This window comes from Tinamus guttatus, unplaced genomic scaffold (genome assembly GCF_059628265.1).
Source record: "Tinamus guttatus ecotype Peru unplaced genomic scaffold, ASM5962826v1 Tinamus_guttatus_pri_ptg000048l, whole genome shotgun sequence".
Lineage (NCBI taxonomy): Eukaryota > Metazoa > Chordata > Aves > Tinamiformes > Tinamidae > Tinamus > Tinamus guttatus.
Window position 1 is genome coordinate 12,180,227 of NW_028288582.1, and position 21,336 is coordinate 12,201,562.

The 21,336-nt window shown below is 41.2% G+C and overlaps 2 protein-coding genes across 3 annotated transcripts in view; one reads left to right on the plus strand and one right to left on the minus strand.

The window, feature by feature from the left end:
• Positions 1-8,657, minus strand: part of UNC79 (unc-79 subunit of NALCN channel complex) — a 98,728-nt gene extending 90,071 nt beyond the window's left edge. For both annotated transcript variants that reach the window (XM_088539697.1, XM_088539696.1), the window contains exons 1-2: positions 8,560-8,657; positions 4,146-4,266 (exon numbers count right to left, since the gene is read on the minus strand). In XM_088539697.1, coding sequence (XP_088395823.1) covers positions 4,146-4,266; positions 8,560-8,581 — 143 coding nt within the window. In that variant the 5' untranslated portion in view covers positions 8,582-8,657. The remainder of the gene's footprint in view (positions 1-4,145; positions 4,267-8,559) is intronic.
• Positions 1-21,336, plus strand: part of ITPK1 (inositol-tetrakisphosphate 1-kinase) — a 461,734-nt gene that overhangs the window by 206,234 nt on the left and 234,164 nt on the right. The gene's annotated exons all lie outside the window — the stretch shown is intronic.

Here is a 21,336-nt window from a genome sequence, read left to right on the forward strand (position 1 = left end):
ACTTTAAAAAGAAATTATGAGAGTGCTGATTCTTCCTTTTCCACATTAAATTTTAATTTGCTTGACTTTCATTTGCCATACTTTGCAGCTCCTATTTAGAAAAGTGAATATAGTAAACAGTATTCCATCCCTATCTACTAACAGGTACTAATTACCCATCCCTATACTGGTAAACTTCAAAGGCAATTATTTCCAGAAAAGATATTGTGGTATTACTTAATCCTTGCTTTGGAAACTGTAAGACTGGGATGGAGAGGCTGCACTACAGGCTTCCCTTCCTGTTAACCTGGAGCTATGGCCCTTCAGGGTTAGAGACCCAAGCGTGGCCTTGTATCTTAATGAGGGCACCCCTCTGCTTTCCACAGGAAGGGCAATGAGACTGTACCTAAACTACAGTTCCGCTCATGCCAAATTTAGAAAACTTTCAGATCTGATCTTGTGCCTGCTCCATATGTTTAGTGGGAATCCAGGAAACAGTCAACACTTAAAAAAGAAAAAATAATCTACAAAGTCCCCTGAAAAATGAGGATGCAATCTTTGCAGTTTGGTCCTGTTACTGCACTAACCAAGTACTGAGAAGTCCCTGCAGATCTTAACTCCATGCTGAACTTGCTCCATGTCATGCAAAAGAGCTATGAGAGCTTGTTTCAAAACCTGTACATTTTTTTTCTGCAAATTTATCTCAAAATTACTGTCTTCAAGGAAAGGTTTCCTGAAAAGCCTTCAAGAGAACTCTGTTTCTCTAAGGCAGCAAAGTTAACATGATGATTAATTAGCCACTGGGCATTTATAGCTATCCCTTATGTAAAACATTTCCCCTAGAATCAAGAAATATAGAAATAGAGTTTTCTCTAAGAAAACAGGAAAGTATGAGCTCTTCTATAAGGTGCTTATTAAGCCTTAGGTCATTCCTCAAGTGAAAATACTGAAAATGAGCAGGCATGAAACTTAAATTCATGCTGTAATGTAAAGAAATGCTTTTGCCCAAAGAGAAAATTAAGGAGGAACTAAATGAATTGATGTGCTATGCATTGTGTACAGTGATTTTATGTGATGCTTGTTCATAGAAATAAAGAACTGAATTGTTTCAACCGTTGCACAATTGTCCCCACCACCCCTAAGCTTTTGATATATTGAAGCTATTTACAGAGCAAAGGAGGAAATTAAATCCCTTGTGCAATCCAACTATAGCTAGCAGGATTAAACCAGCTATGAATGTGATCCAAAACAGTGGGTATGTCCACTGAGAAGAACACTGCCAACATGTCCATAACATTGAAAGATAAAAAAGTATTATAAACAGTAAAAGCTATACCTGTAAAATCCCATCATCATATGGGATTTCTCAGACTATATACTATTCCTCCATTACTCCTTTGACTGCATATGTTCACCAAGAAATGTTTGTCCTAGAAATTCAGCTGCAAAGAGAGTACAAACCCAACTGGAAAACATTTTGTAAAAGTTATTTTAAAATAATAGCAAGATGAAGCAACCAATTCTGAACACAAAGTCCAAAGTCCCTGGAAGTCAATTTTTGCTACTGTTTGATCAGTACTCTCTTAGCAGCCTGAATCTGTCATCTTCTGGTTGTAGCTGGAAATATTCTCCACCATGTACTTCTATCACTGATGTTACACCTCATGCAATGGAGTCTCAGTGTAGGAGGCAGAAAGAAGACTCAGCATGCAGAACGTTCAAAGAAATTTCTGAACATGCTCTTCAGAAAGCAAGGCTCTTGATAAGTCCATTTAGTTTCAGTGTAAATCTAGCAGAGATCTGCATAGAGTGGGTGGGAATTTCCTTCTTTCCATCTGCCACACTAAAGACAGGGTAAGTTTTGTTTTGCCTTTTTATCCAGTTTCTTTCTTAGTATCAGACAGTGTATAAACTTAACAACAGTTCAACCCTAGCACACAAGCTTTGGCCCACAGTTCAAATTCCTCAGTTATAAGGATTTAGAAAATGGGTTTCACTTTGCTTAGTACCAGAAAGTAGTCCACTTCATAAATTTAGAGTCCTGGCTTGAATTTCTGGTGCCCTTTAGCCCTGGGGCTGTTCAAATCCAAGATCACAAAGCACAAAGCTGTTTGTGAATCATGTGGATGTGCACATGAGTTTTTCATTTCATTTCTGCCCAGTGAGGCTCAGGATTGTCAGCATCAGGGTTCTGGTTCAGTCCCACTCTGGGTTTGAAAAAGAGACATCCAGTTGCTCAGTTTTTACCCTTATTTCTGATCTGCTTTTGTAGCCACCACGTATAAAGTGTTCTTTCTCCCTCCCCACCTCCCACCCAGTATTCCCAGAAACATCTCTGCTCATAGGATATCAGGAATTTGTCACACAGGAAATGCCAGCTGTACTGCTTAGGAAGAAGGCAGCAGAGTGATAAAATGTGTGCTTTCTTTCGGCAGTGCAGTCAGAATCCAACCTGTCCCCACAGATCTTTCCCCCCCAAAACAAATTTATCTTGTTATAGTACTCAGTAGTTACATCTAAGAGGTGAGGAAGTAAAATATCCAGAAACAAATCCAGCTTTCTTGCTTTAACAGAATTTAAGCAGAGGCTGTTTCATTATTCAGATCCTCAAATGTCATTTAGGTGTGTTTGCTGTGCAAATCATCTATTAAAGTGTCTAAAAGTGCCTAAAACAAAGCTAAGGAAAGCCACTCTCTTCTTTAAAAATCCTGTTGTAGAAACAAAGCTACATTCCAGAGGAAATTTCAATAACTATGAATATTTTTTCCACTGCTGCAATTCAATGAGACAAAATTCATTTATTGCTCTTAAGCTCCTACAGTTGCTGTAAGTTTCTTTGTCATTCTAAAATGTTTAGTACGCACAGAAAGTTTCACGATGGTTAAAAGACTCTTCTCAAAATATTCAGAAATAAACACCAGACTTTAAAGTCTGCAGCAAGCAGACTTCACTGATAGTATTTCTGTGTATGCATCTTTTATAAATTTTTATTTTTATTTCAAAATATAAAACATATATCAAAATATTGTACATTAAGAATAAGTACAAATTTATTAAAAAATTAACTTATAAACAGGCTCAAAAACCTTGTTACATTCCACAGGTTTTAACCAAGTGTTAGCATGTTAGAATGAACTACTGCCATCCTCCAACTTTAAATTCTTGCTTCTTATTTGTATTATAGGAGTATGTGCACAGATATATAGGTTAATTGTATTCTGTTAATGTTTCCTCATCAAATAAGGCAAAAGTCTGGATTTTCAAACTAGCTTCTGACTCCAGGCACAGGGTCTTTTCAGGTATATATTAATAACTACATGCTGCTTTAACAGCATTTTTCTGAATATGAAAACCAGTGCTGGCAAAAATCTGGACAGTTCCCCTGCCCTTCACTGCTGCATTCTCTCCCCCCAAAAGTCTTCAGTTTCAAAAGCCATTTTAAAACCAGTTTGAAAACGTGAATCCAGTAGCATTGTGGAAGAAAGTGGAATCTGGGTGTCACTCTTAATGACCTTTATAGCAAAATGGAGGGTAATATTTCCCACAGTAGAGCACTACCTATTATAGCACTAGATATTGTCACTAAACACTGGAACAAATCAAATCCCCAGATTTTCCTCTGATACAACGCTCATCTGTTGTGCCATCCATTTCAGACCTGGATCCAAACTTGGCCCTGACTCTTACACAGAGCTGAACCAGAACCCTAATGTGACAGCCAGCTGAACCATGGGACAGTAAGAACCTCATCCTGCCCGTCTGCCTCATCGCTCTGGGATCCTGAAGCCCCAGGGCTGTCATAGGCATACAACTCTAAAACACTACAGATGATCACCTTTCTTCTCAAGTTCTCCATATTTGTGTGCTCAGCTAAGGCTTAGGAGGGCCAAGCAAATCTTTGACAAACCAAGTTTTTTGGGTTTTTTTTTGTTTGTTTGTTCTGTTTGCTTGTTTTTAGAATCAGCCATTCGATAAAGCAGCTGAACTGGGCTAATTGGGCAACAGCCACTGAAGAAATTCACACCATTCTTTTCTTAAATTATGCTCTGATTCTTTTTCTTTGAGCATTGACCCATTGAATTTTGTAACCCAGCAAAAAGTTAATGAATCCCCCCACAATTCTTTATTTATTTTTCTTTTTCTTTGAGAGCATTAGTTAAACTTACCTCAACAACGTCTGAGAAAAGTATTTCAAAGTATTTGCAATGTCAGTTCCAGAGGGTACAGGGTAAATGTTATGGAGAACTCTGTTATGGTATTCCTGGAGGTAGCGGATTTTGGAAGCAACTAGATAAAAGACAAAACACAAATACAGAAACTTTCAATTAGTGTATTGCAGGCTTTCGGGGAACTGCATCTGTTCCTAGCATTTCCAAATCTTTGAAACTGAAGAACTGAACTGCATCAAAGAATAAGTCTCTCCTTTCTTTCTAATTGGGCAGAATTAATTGAATATCCTAGTGCAAGTGTGCCAAGGGGAAGGAAAGGAAGGCAGTGAATGTCTGATTGTCTGTATCTGTTTTGGACTGACTTTGCCTTAACAAGCCAAAAAAAAAAAAAAAAAGCACTTTTCCTGTGTCTTCAAAAAATCTCAGGATTCATTTACAACATCACTGGATCACACATAGTTCATAAGAGGTAGATGAATATTTCTATTGCCAAAGCAGAGACATAAGCTAAATAGAGAGAGCTTATGTGATTTATTTTCAGCTATGAATTTATACAACGACACACTGGTATGAAATGATCTGTGCTGTTTATTTAAATGTTTGGGCAGTTCTGAGGCTCTACACCTTTACTGATATTGTTTTGTTTTGTTTTTAAAGAAATAACATTGTTTATCTTTCCTAATAAAGAGACTTGCTCAGTGTTGGAAGAAAGTGATCATCCAACTAAACTTCAATGCTTTACATTGCCTGTATGGCACAAGGCAATTCCACGGAGATACATCTGAGCGCACTATGAACCCATTTATGCTCTGCTCAGACTAATTAATCATTCTGAGAAACAGTACAGTGGGGCTGTACCCCACTCTAGCAGCTCAACTGCAGCAGCAGCCGGAACACCCAGCACTTGTTGATAGCATCAATCTGTGCAGACAGAGTCTCAGAGAGCGCAAAGTTGGCTGGGAATGGTTCATCATGCTAAGAGTGCACCAAGACCACAACAGACAGTGGAAAGGGGAGAAGCTTCTGAGTTACTTTAACCCCTTGAGCATATTCATTGTGAGAGTCTTTAACTACAACAAGATATAGTCTTTTCCCCCATCCAGGGTTCCTTCAATGTTGGAGACAGACAGTGCTTCCTACACAAGCAGTTAACAACTTGTTTTATTCCTATTGTTCAACACCATGTATTACAGCATGAGTAATTCTTTAAGTTCTCCTTTGCACAGGAGTATACTAACTTCCAGAGGGATTTCCCCATGCCTCTGCTGCTATATCTCAACATTTCACAAGCATTCTCGTGAAGTTTTCTACATCGCTGATGCCCTGGAAGAGGAGAGGCGGCATTGTCTCCATAACAAAGAACAAGACTGAAGCACTGGCAGCAAGAGCAAAGCGTCTACTCCTGCTGTTGGAAACTCTGACTTGAAATAGGAAGCCACTTTCCTTTTGAACTAGATAGCAGTACATGGCAGTTTTATGTCCAAAGTATCTAAATGCATCTGCAAGCACTCAGTAACAAACTATGCTTGATGATTTAAAGTCAATTACTCACAAAATGAGGACCATTCAGTTAACAATCAGGTGAAAAAGACTGTTTGACTTGAATGCTGGAAAACTGGATCTCTTGTCGTGTAACTTATCAAGCCCTTATCAAGCCCATCTTTTCTCTCCTATTTCCTGCTATACTCACTGCACCCTTCCAACTTCTGCATTGACTGAAGCTTCTACAGACAAAACCTCCTTCACGATGTTGCCCTCCTTCATCCCTGGGAGAAGGCCCACTGCATGACTGAGAAGGGCTGTGGGAAAATGGCAAGTGAAAAACGCAGTTAGCAACGGTGACATAACGCATATGGAAAAGCAGTAAACTAAGGAGGCATAAGTAACTTTAACTGTGATATTTCTACTTGTGTTTTACTTTATAAGCTTATTATTGTTAAGGTGACTAAAAAGTAGTGATCTATTTTAATTATCCATTTTAAGGCAAGTGAAAGCAAAAATTTTGTCATTGGAATCTCACATGCTATAACTACGTTTAAGACTAAAGCATTTCAAGCCACCACACAGACCTCCATCATATAAGTTGTGCTTTTTAGAAGGTTATCCCTGTCTGCGGGACCTGCCACCGCTAGCTTCCCACACAACTACCAAGACACTGAGGCAGTAACATTTGGTCATCATAGGTTTCACTTCAGGTTAGAGGAACAAGTTTATTTTGGCAAAGATCTGTTCTCCCCTCCTCTTCCCACAACTCATCTGCTCTGTTCATTATCTCTGTTCCCATTTTGGATCTGCATGTCAGTTTAACAGATTTAAAGACAGACACATATTATTTACTAGGGTGACAAAAATCCCTATTAAAAAAAAATCTTAGTAGTATTAGGAAGAGAAAAAGAATTACTTCATTTTGTGATGGTGCTTTCTCTTGGAAGTCTTGAAGACACTTAAGTGCCTAAATGACCTAATTTTCTGAGTTACCAAGTACCTAGAGCCATGCTGCAGAAAGTGATGTCACTGTGTGAAAGTGCCTAGCCACTGATCATCACTAAAAAAAAGAAATGGTGAGGTTACTCCATGGTGCTGTGCTAGGTATTTCTGTAGTATCCACACAGATCAAACTAAGACCCCAACCCTTCCGCAAGCCTTGATTGAATCAAATTTTAAACTCTTAACAGTCTTTCAGGACAACCTTGTTTTTTTCCATTGCCCTGGTGAAGAACTGGGCAAGTCCATTCCCACAATGTTAGATAGCACAGCTAAATGTCAATTATTCCAAAATGAACTATCTTTGGATACCACTGAACATCTCGGGCATGATGTCGTAATGAGACAAATAATGAAAGTCACTATCACCACTTATTATGAAATGCATACAGTCACAAAAAAAGGGAGGCTTCTCAAGGCCATTTTCCAGATTGTCATCATTTAACCTGTTGCTTATGCAACCCATCAGAAAATCACAGCTGTCAGGTAGGAACAGTTCCTGCATGGGCACAGATCCATGTTTAGACCAGTGCCTTTTTCCTCCTTTTTTCTTTCTTTTCTTTCCCTGTATTGATCAGTTTATTGATCAGTTAGTTTGCTTCCTCATTCATGTTTCTTGGTAAATTCAGATTCCTTATGACATGTGACTCCTACCTGAGATGTTCTGATTCTTGCCTGTCAGCCAAGCAAGGTAGAAAGAACAACAAGCAGGGTTTGAAATTTTGCCTGGTGGAGATTTATTCAACAACACAACCCTTGCAGAAGTCCATCACAATCAAATAATAATAATAATAAACTTGGCAGTGCTGTATGAGCTAGTCAGAGGAGCAGCATTAGTAAACAAAATCCACTCAGTGGGTCAGAAAGCAGAGGGTATGCCCCTTAATTGAATACTCTACCTGGGCATTGTGAGAAAGGAAGGGCATTAGGAAGAGAAAAAAAAAAAAAAAACCACAAGGGACATGGCAGAGCCAAGATGCAGTCTCCTGAACAATACAGAGAGATGACAAGAGAAAACAGCAAGTAAAAATATGAAAGAGCAGCTCAAACTGAGCTGACAAGAAAAATATTAGGAAGGGAGAAAGAGGAGTAGAAAGGAAGCTAAATGCCAAAGACAGTACTGGGACAAGAGACAGCAGAAATTCTTCCATACGTGCGGGTGGAAGAAGTGCAACCAAGGCAGGAGCAGCAGCGGGGGCAGTGAGGGGAGTCACAGAACGGGGCTGTGCAGACCTGAGCACTGCATAGGTCAGGGGTGCACCAGGATGGCAACATCGCTGCTCTGTTCAGAAGGCCAAAAATGCATGCGCACAGCCATAAATCAGTGCCTGCACAGTAGTCTCATAGCAACATCACCCCTCTCTGCACACAACTGGTTAACCCTAAGGGAAAAGCAAAAACACAAGCACTCCTTTCGCTAGCTCAATGCGGCTCAGGCTTATATAAACACAAGGGCTCTTCGCATGGACCTGGAAAACCAACTGATCGCGCCAAGGGGACAGCAAGCTCCTGCCTTCGAGGTGTCCACCAGGCAAGCAGGTGCCCGCCTGGTGGTCCGGGGACTGCACCCCGCGGGGAGCCGGGCCAGCCCGGGGGGAGAGGCGCCGCGCGCTGTCCCTGGTGACGGCGGGGAGCTGCCACCATGTCACCTCGCGGGGCTCCGCTCCCTCTCAACATGGTGGCTCGCAAGGCCACGCGGGGGGCCCCGCTAGCGGCGCCGCCGCCACGCAGCCCGAGCTGCCCCAGAGCCGCCCGCGTCTCCTTCCTCCGCAACCCGGCACCCCCGCACCCTCCCGCGACGCCGGCTCCCCGCGGCCGCCCCGCCACGCAGGAGGAGCCGCCGGCAGCGCAGCGGGCTCGGCCCCGCGGAGGGCAGGCGCCCCCCGGCCGCCCCCGCCGGCGCCCCCCGGCCGCCCCCGCCACTCACACTGCTCCGCCTTGGTAGACATGCTGCCCGCGCGGCCGCCCGGGAGCGGCTCCCTGCGGCCGCAGTGCGGGAGGAGGAGGCGGCAGCGCCCGCTCCGCCCCGGCCCGGCCCGGCGCTGCGCGGGGAGCCGCTGCCGCAGGGCTGCGGGCCGGGGAGCGGCCAGGGCTGGGCCGGGGGCGGCGACGGGCGCTTTAAAGGGGCCGTGCGGGGAAGATGGAGGCCGAGGGGCGGCGCGGGGCGCAGCGGGTGCGTGAGGGGGCGCCCTCCCGCCTCGCCGCTCCCTGGAGCCCCGAGGAGGCCGAGTGGGAGCGGTGGGAGACGCGGGAACGCTGTCCGGGAATGGCCCGCAAGGGAGCTTCCCTCCAACACGGGTTCTGCGTCCTTGGCTGCTGCTCTCCAGCTTTATGCCCCCGGGCTTTCACGTCTGTCTCAGCAGGGCATGCAGTGATCACATCTGCTTGTTTTCCCCACTTGTTTTCTCAGTGGTCCAAGCATCTCGAGGATGGTCATGCCATTAACGTCCTTCCTGAAGAGATGAGGGCTGAGCTTAGATCCCCAAACGTGTCCCTTCTCCTTCACTAGTCCATCCACTAGGCTACATCGGGGCAGGATGATGGTGGGATGGAAGGACCAACTGTGGTGGCAATGCCAGGATCCTCATGAGGAACGCACGTCAGGACCATCCAGGTGTCTGTGGAGGCCCCCCAGGAATTGCTCATGCCACAAGTCGGGAGGCAGGATCCCTTTCCTTGTCCTACAAGTGGAGCTAGGGATATAGCAAGAGGAAGGGGAAGGAGAAGTGATGGAAATTGAAAGAGTACACATTTCTTTTTAAAAGTGAGCAGTATGTATACTTAACTGAGCACACAGACCCATGTAACCCTACTTTAGTTTAGACACATCACTGCAGTGTGGTGGGAACCTACCATCTGTGAGCACATCCAGTGGTTTTGCTACAGAGTCATTCTGCCCATCAGAGGTTCAAGTTGCCTTCCAAAGGTGCCTATTCTTACCATCAATTGCAGAAGGGACTTTACATAACCTTGCCTTAGAGTTAGAGGTATCTTAAGGCAGGAAGAGGGAATCTGCACCTTGGCAAGTAATATAGAGTACATAAGTAGGGTTTTTTTTCACTTGAGTAGAAACATATATGCAAACATATACAGTATATTGCTACCCAAAGTTATATGAGTGTACATACTGAGATATTTATTTATTGACATGTATCTGTAATTGAAGGAGTGATTTAAGTGTTGAAAATAGAAGAAACAGAACACTGTTGATCTGAAAACAAAATGGAAAGTGATACTTGTGCACAGATAGAATATATAAATAGAGCTTTAAACCTTTTGAATTATAGAAGAAATTCACATTACTAAAGAAAGATTTAAAAAATAGGCCAACTTTATACCGATTTTGATTTACTGAATGCTATCTCAGTGAAAAACAGTGTAAATATTTTCTACAGCATATAGGAACTGTGTGTTTCCTAATATTAAAAATCTTGAAATAAAGTAACCTTATTGGAAGTACTACAGATGTTATTACTGACTGAAAGCATTCAAAAGGAAGTGCAGTAATAATAGAATTTAAATCCTTATTCTTCTGTTCATTCCAGAGAAATTATCTCACGAATTTGCATCTTGTTAGTTCCCCAGCTCTCTCATTTTTCCATATTAGGACTCAGAAGTTAATGGCTAGCTATGATTTTCTTTTCTGAAACTCTCCAAATTTCATTCATTTTTTTTTCAGATCCTCACACTTCTGAGAACGATATGTGGAGGAAGTATGATTCCATCAGCCAGGGCATGGGAGAGCTGACAGATCCAAAGCCAATTGGAATATATATTCTCTCTCCTCAGAGGGCTGGGCTGCCTAAGACAAGTAGGCCTGCAGGAGCCAAAGAAAGAGGACTGTGCCGCGGAGGTAGAGAGAAGTAGGTAAATGTTCTTGTTTATCACGCTAGACAATGCCTCCAAATTACTGCAGCCCAGATTTGAGGATGATGCACGTTGTATGATAAGAACTGCAGTCATTGGCATTTAAGAGGTTGGCCTTTTTTTTTTCAGAGCAATCTTCTAAAAAGACTGAATGTGTAATGTTTTTCCAACACCACTTAATTAGTCCCAAAACAGAGCTCTTAATCCATTTCCCTTGAGGCCATCACAGCCTTCATGCAGCCCTTTCCACGCTCCCTTCTATTTGCAAACCCCAAAGAGGGAGAGGAACCAGTGTAAACTACTGCCACTGGCTAGTATGAACAAAGTGCAGTGACTAAAATGCCAAAATTGGACTGATTAGCATTGGAAAGACATCACTTAACTGGGAAAAGAATTGCTTTTTTTTTTTTTTCAGAAACTGCTTATGCTTGTATTCACTGTCTTGTTGGAAACTAACATTGGTATCCGATCCAACCCTTACCAAAGTCGATGAAAGCCTTTCTGTTTACTGATTTTTATCATCTGTCCAGGAAGGACACTTGGTGCTACAAGCCCTTCCAAACCTAGGCCTCGCAACACAGAACATAAGTGATGAAGATATAGGCAGATGGCTTACAGACCTCATTGAAACAGGCACTGAAGCGTTTCATCTTTATCATGAGTCTCTGCCTGTTGATGCACCAAATCATGCTGAAGTGCATTGTTCCTCATTAGAGAACAGTAGGGAACTAGCAGCACTGAAAGGAACTGAAATCCCATATCTATCTTTTAAAATATACCACACATTCGCTTACTGAGTGAATTAAAAAAATATGAATTCCATTTATCATGAAAAATTTCATCTTTGATTTAAATGCCTGAAAATTGCAGTTATGGCTACATTAACAGTACAAAGTCCCATACAGTTCAGTGTGTAGTTTAGGTATATGAAAGCAAATTATTGTTTATGAGTCTTTGTACATGCCTAAATAATGGCTAAACCCTACAAAAATCCTAATTCAATTTATCTGTTATTTGGTCAAATTCCTTGATAGATTGCCTAGTTTATTAGTATAAGTACAGGCTCTCATGTTTTAACCTGTGAAGAAATGCCAAGAAGCAGCAAATGCAGGAACATGGTCCTCAGGGAATTAATTTCTCATGTGTCTGTGCTATAGAGGACACTATTTCTCAGCAGGATCCTTATGAGTTTGTCTAATAAAATGTGTACAGTGCTTTACTGGAAACATTTTTAAGCAGCTTAGATTTACGTCTATGCACTTTTAACTCTGCATGCATTCAGTTAAGAGCACACATAAAAGCTACAGGCTCTGAAAGTCCACAAGTCATTAGTGCAAGAACATAATTTCAACAATAAATGAACAGGGAATGAAAAACTTAAATACAAACTGAGGGAAACCAAAAAGAACAAGTTGTTCTTTTCTGAGATGATGAGTAGAAATTTCACAAAATTATAACATCAGAGGTTGGAAGGAACCTCTGGAAATTATATAATCCAACTCCCCTGCTCAGAGCAGCAGCAGCTAGAGAAGATTGCTGAGGCTGTGTCAAGTTTGAATATCTCCAGCAATGGACTCTCCACAGCTTCTCTGCCATCCTGTTTCAGTGTTTGGCTACCCTCACACTGAAGAAAAATTCCCACATTTAAATGGCATTTCCTGCATCCCAGTTTGTAACCATTGCCTATTATCCTGTCACTGCCACCACTGAGAAAAGCTTGTCTCTTATTTCCTTTCATCAGGTATTTATATGTCCTGATGAGCCCCCTCGCCCCCCTTCAAGCCTTCCCCACTCCAGGCTAAGCAATGCCGACTTTCTCAGCCTCTCCTCAAATGTCAGCCACTACTCTTAGCCATCTCCACGGGCCTTTGCTGCCCTCGCTCCAGCATGGCCTTATCTTTCTTGTACTGGGGAGGTCAGCTCAGGATCCAGCACTCCAGTTGTGGCCTCCGCAGTGCAGAACTGCAGGCCATGCTCTTCCCAGCGCACACCAGGATGCTGTTGGCCTTCTTTGCCCCAAGGGGACAATTGTTTGATGATGTTCAATTTGCTGTCCCCCAGGTCCTCCTCTGCAAAGCTGCTTCTCAGCCACCAGTCTGGACTGGTGCACGGAGTTATTCTTCCTGAGTTGTGGGACTTTTCCCTTTTTTGACCTTCAGGAGATTCCTTTTTGCCCATTTTTCCAGTCTGTCAAATTTCCACTGAGTAGTAGTATGACCATCTGGTGTATCAGCTATTCCTCCCACATTCATATTGTTTTTAAACTTGTTGAGGGGTCACTGTGTCCCATCATCTAGGTCATAAACAAAGATATTAAACAGCATTGACGTTGCTGAAGTAAGATAAACAACATGTACTTCTTTCCTCTCTTCCACCAAGCCAGTCATCTCATTGTAGAAGGCTATCAGGTTGGTCAGGCGTGATTTCTCCTTTACAAATCCATGCTGACTACTCTCAATCACCTTCTTGTCCTTAATACGTTTGAAAATGGATTTTCAGGATTCTTTGCTCCCTCACCCATCCAGGGATCCAGATGAGAGTGACTGGCCTGTAGGTCTCCAGATCTTCCTGCTTGCCTGTCTTGAAGATAGTAGTGATGTTTTCTTCCTTCCAGTCATAGTCAGGAGGTTCCTTTCCTGATAACTTTGACCTTTTAAAGGTAGAAGTGGCCTTGCTTTCCTCTTTCAGCACACATGGATGCATCCCATAGCTCCCATGGACTTGTGCATATCCAGTTAGTTTAAATGTTGCTGAACCTGATTATTCTCCACCAAGGGTAGGTCTTCCTTGATCTGGACTTTCCCACTGGCCTCAGGGAATTGGGATTCCAGAAGGCAAAGCTTACCAGTAAAGACCAGAGCAAAGAAGACATTGAGTATCTTGGCCTTTTCTACATGCTTTGTCACCAGGCTACTGTCCCTATCAGCAGTGGGCCTGCATGTTCCCCAGTCTTACTACTTTTTTTGCTGAAGTACCTTTCAAAGCCTTTCTTTTTGCCCTTCGTACCCCTCACCACATTCAGCTCCAGGTGGGCTTTGACTTTCCTCACCCATCCTCCTGTGTTTGGACGCTGTCTCTGTGTTCCTCCAGGGTCCCCTGCCCCTGCTTCCCCCCTCAAATGCCTCCTTGCTCTGCCCGAGTTCCGTCAGGAGCTCTTTGTTTGTCCAGGCCTTCTGCTGCCTTTGCTTGACTTGCCTTGCACACTGACACTTGGCACAAGGGACCGTTCTTGGGTTTGGATTTCTGGACATGGAGATGATATGATTTGGAAGCAGTGTGGAGCCCACTGTTTGTGTGTTTTGTTTTGTGTTGTGTTTTAACTTAATATAGTCTGCCAGAATAACAATGAGAACTGCAAGCACAATATATTTTAAGTGAAATATAGTGCAAAAAGAAAATAACTCTTCCAGAGATTAATTCATTATTTATGTGGCTGTTTGTTTGAATTCAGTTTTCAAATATTAAGGTCTGAACAAAGAGACAAAATGTAGTATTGTTTTTTTTTAATCTCCAAGCATTAACAAATCTATTTTTAGAAAGGTAATCATTTCTGAAAATATTAAGTTTTAATCTCTCCTGCCCTGAAATGTAGTTGTTCATAAATGAAATTAAACATGCATTTGTATAAACCCATCTGTCTATGTATCGATATATAAGTATGTATTTATGTGTTTTTATACAGAGATATTCACTGTTATCAACTCTTGATACATTCTTCTGGTGTTTTCCTTCAAAGTCCAGCTTCCAGAGTCAGGTAATTGCCTGAATATCTATTTGAATTTTAAATAAAAATACATTCTTGCCTGACGTTCATAGGCTAAAATGCAGCATAAACAGTGTTTGAAACAAGTGAGGATTTAAATGCCTGAGGAGAAAGGATTAAAATGTTTTGCAAGTTTTTCAGAGAAAACAAAGCAAAATAAACAAAGCCCTTTAGTTTAAGCCAATACTTTGATACTATTTGAAACGTGCACATGACTTCTGACATGAGTTTGTCATTAACTGCATTTTGATGGGGGCCTTAAACCCCGTCTTGGAGGATGTTTTCTAGAGCTATTCCTCAGACTTCTGGGTTAACTAGCATCAGCCAAAAAAAACTGGCCAGGAGAGGCATCTCTTGTGCACACGAAATCACTTCTGTGCACGAGAGTAGCATAATGTTTGTGCATCACTTCAGCACTCAATAGTGGGCTTGTGCAAGTGCTGAGGTCTTTTGCTGGCAGTCTGCAGTGGAAGAGTTTCACCCTGAGAGAAGACTATCAAAGCTTGGTCTCTGTGCTGAGACTTACAAATGCAAGGAGAACTTGCTGTCCTGCCTGCGGTGTTACAAACATTCAGTGATACGTACAGAAAAATCAACCAAGTGAAACTGAAATAATCTGCACTTTTTTTTTTTGCCCTTTAGATAGGGTGAAAGAAAAAAAGAACATAAACTTGTGATAATTATGACATTTCCTCTCCTGTGGGAGGGTCCCTGCCTATTCTGAAGAGGAAGACATAGAATAAAAATAGGACAGGACAAAATATAGTGGGATCCAATCAAACTAAACTGAATAGAACAACATCAGCAGTTACGGTAGACATGATCATGATGTGATCAGAAGCTTGGCTGAAGCCACCAGCACGCATCAGTTTTGCCATGTGGCTTATGACAAATGCATTGTAGTCATCAGTGATTGGGCTAATTTGGAGTGAGAGATTGAGTGGTGAAGGGCTCTAGGCCTCATTACTAGTACTATGAACCAAACTGCATAACCAGCTTGTGATGTCAATATTTGTTTTTCCCCTCCCCATAATAGAATAATTAACACTTCAGGGTAAAATCATCACTAGGAAATGCAGTTGTTGTTTTTACAAATCTGTAATTTTCTTCTAATTCTGAGAATTAGCTCAATTAGCTCCTTGGATGTTAGTTTTATTATTACATTTGTCAGTATCTGTCAGAGTAAAAAAATATCTCTGATAAATGCCCTCAATTACTATTCCAGAGTAATCTCATTATCCTCTAAAAGAACATATTATATAATTTGTTGCCATAGCAGTGGAGTTTACCGAAATGAGTGGTGACCTGCATGGAGAATTAGCACAAACTTAATGAGCATATACCAGGACTATTATAAAATCAGAATTTGCTTAACTGCCCTAAGACACACAGCATTAATGGCAACTACTATGCCATATTTACGAAAATTAGTGTCACTCTGTTTGAATTAGATCTTCTTTCAATAACCTGATTTTTTTTATTTATTGCCTGTAATCTCAAAATTGCGCAGAACTGTCCATGCCAACCACCTACAGGGCTAAAGTAAAAGCTTATTATCATGTTAGTAAAGCTTCAAGACTTATAAGGGAAAATGTCAAAAAAAAAGCCTTCTTAAACCTACCAAATCATCACAGCCTTATCACAGATAGGACACAGAGAGGGATGACAGGAAACCCAGAGGAAGAATTTTCTTTCACTTTAGTATTTCTGCACAATTGTAAGAATGCCAGAGCAGTTTGAATAACACAGAAAGTCCCAAGTCTGCGGGCATGCTAGCACTCAGGACTAACTGTTGTATGCTAGTTCTGTGCTAGGTATTATGCCTGTATCCAGTTCAAAGGCAGCTATCTGGTCCTTCTCCCAGACCAAGACACCAAAGCAGTTTGCTCCAGATGGGAGTCTGGGGACAACAAAGATGACCTGAAGTGTCTGTAACAGCCCAGGGCTTTAGGAGAAAGAAGTGAACTAGACTGACAGAAGAGGTGCACCCTTGGAGCAACCTGCAGGGAAGCTGCTGCACGTTCTTCTCCTCTGCCAATCCTTACAAATGTTCAGGCAGAGGTGTTGACCAATTTATAGTAAATTTGACAACTGGTTGTTTTCCCCAGTTACTTTTTTGCAGATCCAGTTAGGTCTATGCACAATAAGCTGAATACTACTGGGATAGTGGTATCTCACCCAGACCATCCAGCTTGAGGAGAGGCAATACTCTGGATGAAATGTAGCATTAATGCTTCCTCTTCTATCACTCAGAGCTGTAATGAACATTTTAGCACCTACTTGTACTGCAGCACTTAATTATAACCAGAGGCCATGTAGATATTCCAAAGTTTGATTTAAACTCGAGACCTCTTGTCTGAGGTCACTAGAGGCCACTAGAGTGGCTCTCAGTACATTTCTGTGGAAACATGGGCTTTGGCAATTTGCCAACTGCCCGACAGCCAGTTCCAGGCCAGCTCTGGCACATCTGTAAGAAATGCAAACCACTGATATGGATAAACCTTGAGAAACAGCAGGGATTTTCCTTCAAAGTCCTCATCCATCTGCTGCTTGAGAGAGTTTTGCCCTTCTTTGCAAAGTGCTCCACTGATGTCCTCACATGAAACACAGCACTGTGGCACCCAGCATGATGCATGTAGGGTCCTTGGCACTGAAATGCAATTGCCAGATGTTAAAAACTGGTTGGCTTTTTGACTGAAGTGCAATCCTCACTGCTTCACTCGTATATCCTGAATACTCATTATAGCTGGGCAACCTCCTTATTTATTATCATTTTATTATTTATTAATCTAAAAGGACAAGTACAACAACTCAACAATGTCATGTCTTAATGATTTATTTAGTTACTGCCAGGTGAGAAATAGATAACAAAATTAGGTGCTTTATCCAGCAAAACTAGGCACACTGAAATGTTTAAAATAGAAAACAGTCTTTTAGAAAGGATTTTGCAAAACAGGCTAATTGACTTCAGTGCACATACTTACAGCAAGCAAGAGCACTGTTTCACAGACTGCTAACTCAGCTATATTAAGTTACTGGCATGTTTTTTTTCTGAATACAATAAATGTACATCTCCATCCAAAACTCATTAAAATCTGTGGGAAACCATCCACACACATAATAGGATCTCAGACCAGCCTGCTAGATTTTAGTGACAAAGCTATAGGGCTTCATAAAAAAATAAAGCACTGCCACTTTCTTTAGGCTATCAAGGTGCCTCCATTCTCACTCTAAAAATTCTAATTATGGTTTAAGATCTGAGGGGAAGTCAAATGTTTTACATGAAAATCATTCTTCAGAAGTGCAGCAAGAATGTACACTTTTGCTTGACTAAAAAAAAAAAACATTCAAAACCCTTCAGAATCTGCTTTGATTTCATTGTGTCTTACAAATGACATAATGGAGTTATACAGATGATATAATAGAATTATAAATCATATGCTACTAATATCTAGGCATCACAAAAGATTAATACTCTATATTTTTCATGGCAGACATGAGCTCATGAGAAGGCATTCTTTCATAACATGAATAATACTAGAGTATAATACCATAATATAGTATCATATTTCATATTATTAATTGTACTAATTTAAAATATAGTCTAGACTTCAAAATATTAATCATAACATTCATTATAAACAGCATACCTTACAAAACCTTTCCAATATCACAAATGTAAATACAAAAAATAAAACATATGACAATTATAACATGATGAAAAAAAATTACTCTGGTAGAAAAGTACATGTTTGGAAAAATATTTTTTATGATTATACCATTTTGTATGAGGGTACAGTTTTACGATATCTGCAAATGTGTTTACCCTTCTGACCTGTAACTGTCCCACAGGACAAAGAGTAGTCTGCAAACCTTGGATTTTGCAAAACTGGAACTTTAGCCATATTCCATATTTGGATTCTTTTTGATACAGAAAGAAGGTAGCACATATAAAACCCAAACTTATTTTTCCATCATTTTGTTTTAAACTGACCCTCAAGCCCACGTTCTCCCTTTAAAGAGATTCCAAGTTGGGAGTATTTACAGCATATCTGAGCCTCCAGATCTTTATCTGGAAAGGGAGTCTTCTATTTCTTTTTGTAGTTTGGAAGGTGGCACAGGAACCATCCAGCTGGTCCAAGAACTGCCAGTGAAAACGCCGAGAATCCAATGATAGTCTCCTAAATTAAGGAAATAAGAATATTTGTCTTAAATAAAGACACATGAATTGGAATCCTTCTAGGGTAAGCAGTCTAATATCAACCAAGTTATCTAATATTATTGAACTTATCCAGCTATAATCCTAGAAATGTGACAGATTCTAAATGAAATATAATCCACTGAGGGTTATATTAAATGTTTGGACTAAAAGCACTAGTAATGCATGTCAGTTAGAAACAATATCTTAGTCCATAACATGCACAGACACACACATACACAAAATATATTTAGAAACATTCCGAAAAAAAAAAAGAGCAAATTTATTATTTTCGTACAGTTCCAGTCTATATTATGCCAAAGTGGTGAGCTTTTTATGAATAAAATCTTTACAGAAACAGTATTATTTGCTTGAAAGTTGCAGTAGTGCAGCTCACTGCTAATCAAATACGAGAACTTTGAGTAGCTACCAACATTGGGAGTTGCTGCTAACAAATTACTTATGAGGGCTATGTATTATAAAGTCACATATTGGAGTAGTTCTGCTGGGGAATATAATCAGAACTCATAAAAGTCCTTCTTCAGAAAGAGGATTTTGTTCCATAGCTGTGTGTAGATCACTGTGAAAGTATTCCCTTGGGAATGAGCTTGCCTTCTTGGAGATGGGAAATGAGGAACTTTTGTGAGGAGTGGGAGGAAGGTCTTGGGGAGAACTGGCTTATGTCAGAGGGAGGGACCTGAAGAAAACCTGTATTTTAAATAAATATTACACAGATCAGTGAGAATAGCCTTTGAGAAGACTGAGATTTATGCCCAAGCTATGAGTGAGGAGAGACGTGAGGGCACAAAGAGAGTACTCACCACCAGTCCCACGTTTTCCTTGGGCGGCTGGCTGTGGATGTAGCAGCTCCTCTGACTGACAGACCCAAAGCGGAAGAGTTGGGATCCTCGATTCATTATAGGGCCCATCATTTTATCCAGATGAGGGGAGAGCCCAGCTGGGGAATTCTGTCCACTCAGTAGCTACTGCTAGGAGAGGCTTTGCAGTTCTTTGCCTTTTGTCTACTGCTCAAAGGCTGTAGGATGCTGAATACTTTTCAACAAGGAGTCTTTCTTCTTGACAGTCAGGTCCCTTCATTTACAAATTGCATGCATAAAGCATCAACATAACCCAATATCTACCAGGAAGCTGCTGTCCTCAGCAACAGCAAGAGAGTGTACATGTGCCTGCTCTTTCTGGGAAAGAAAGACCTTTGCATCGCTGCAGCCGCCTCCCACAAGCCTGCTCGGTGACGCTGCTGAGCCTGGCAGGTGGGAGGGATCTGTCCCTGCTGTTGATCCGGTCAGACAAAATGGAAAAAATGTCTGTCCCCAGAACTTCTAAAGCCTTAAAATTCCTCCTTTCCATTTCCTGTGTTCACACTGTATGTGCCTCTTCAAACAAATTATTTGCACACAAAATTATACACTCTCTAAAATTCCCATTTGCCCACACTTGTAGTTCATTTACCACCTTATTCCACAGAAAGATCTGACCTAGAAATGATTGAAACCTTAACCAAAACAGTTACCTGCACCTCACTGCAGAAAATATTCCTCCACCTCCTATCTAAAACATTGCTAATTTAGTTGTACACACAAGATGTGAAGAGACCAGCTGGGATACCAGGCTTCCACAGCAGGGAAAGGTGGTCAGGTAACATCAAACCATCCGTCTGGGTACAGGATCAAAGCTGGATGTGTGACAGGATTACAGACAAAGGAAAACAGCATGTTATGAGCTTGAGACAGGGGACAGTGTAAGAACAAAGCTGGACAAGCACCAGGGGGATGTGTCCTTGCCCCCACACTCAGGTAGATGGAGGCTGTGGAATTAGGTGGTGGGGCTCTAAGTCCAAGTTTAGGATCTCGTAGTCCAGCATTAGCACCGTGCTAGCTTTACAACTCGACTTGAAAACCCAAGCTGGCTTATAACAAGTCAGCTTTCAGCAACAGCAGTCAGATGTTTGGCAGTCTAAGCACATCTGTGAAAGATGCACTACTTTTGCCCTTGCAGGTTAACAGATGGGAAAGCAAATAATCCTCCCCTCAGTTACAAACTAGACCACTTTCTTTAGGAGTATTTTTATTAGATGAATTTGTGCGTGTTATACGCAGACACGTGAAGATTTACACTTGCTTTCAATAAAAGTACAACTTCCTAGATTCCATGTTGATTTATGTCTAAATATATTTTATTAATTTCTTCTGTGTTTTCTCCTACCTTTAATTACCAAAGCTTGAAGCACACAGCGGTGAGATTCTTCTCTAGGTTTTCATGAGAAAATATCCTCCAAGCTCTTCTCCGACACAGCCTGCAACGCGGTGGTGGTGGTGAGAGCATCAGTTTGAATTTTTTGACAATGTGTAGAATATGTTATCAAGGTGTGAAAAGCAAAGAGTACCAATCTACACAAACAAGCAATAGTGGATCACGGATTAAACAGACATGTCTGGCGTGTATTTTACCAATTCTGTGGGAGTTTTTTCTCAGCAAATTTAATTACTCCATCTTATGGAGGAAGAGACAACAGGCTTTTTCCTGTGAATCCTCCCTGTTCACTCAATATTTTAACTGGGTGTAGCAACAAGTACAGAATTTGTCCAGCAGAAATACAGACATACAGTACATACAGTTCTGAGGAACACACTCAGTAATGAAAAAGACTTATAGGTATTTACTTACTGATTTTTTTTACATCTTATTTGATTCCTCATTCATTTTTCAAATATATTTCCTATATTATTTCTGTATTTTCTATTTCCTAAAGGTTTTTCATACTCTGTTATTCAGACTGTTTGTGTACAGGAGGATTACTAAGGTCCCAGAGAAGTTCTGAACAGTTTCCTAGACAAAGTTACAGGGGAAATGCTGGG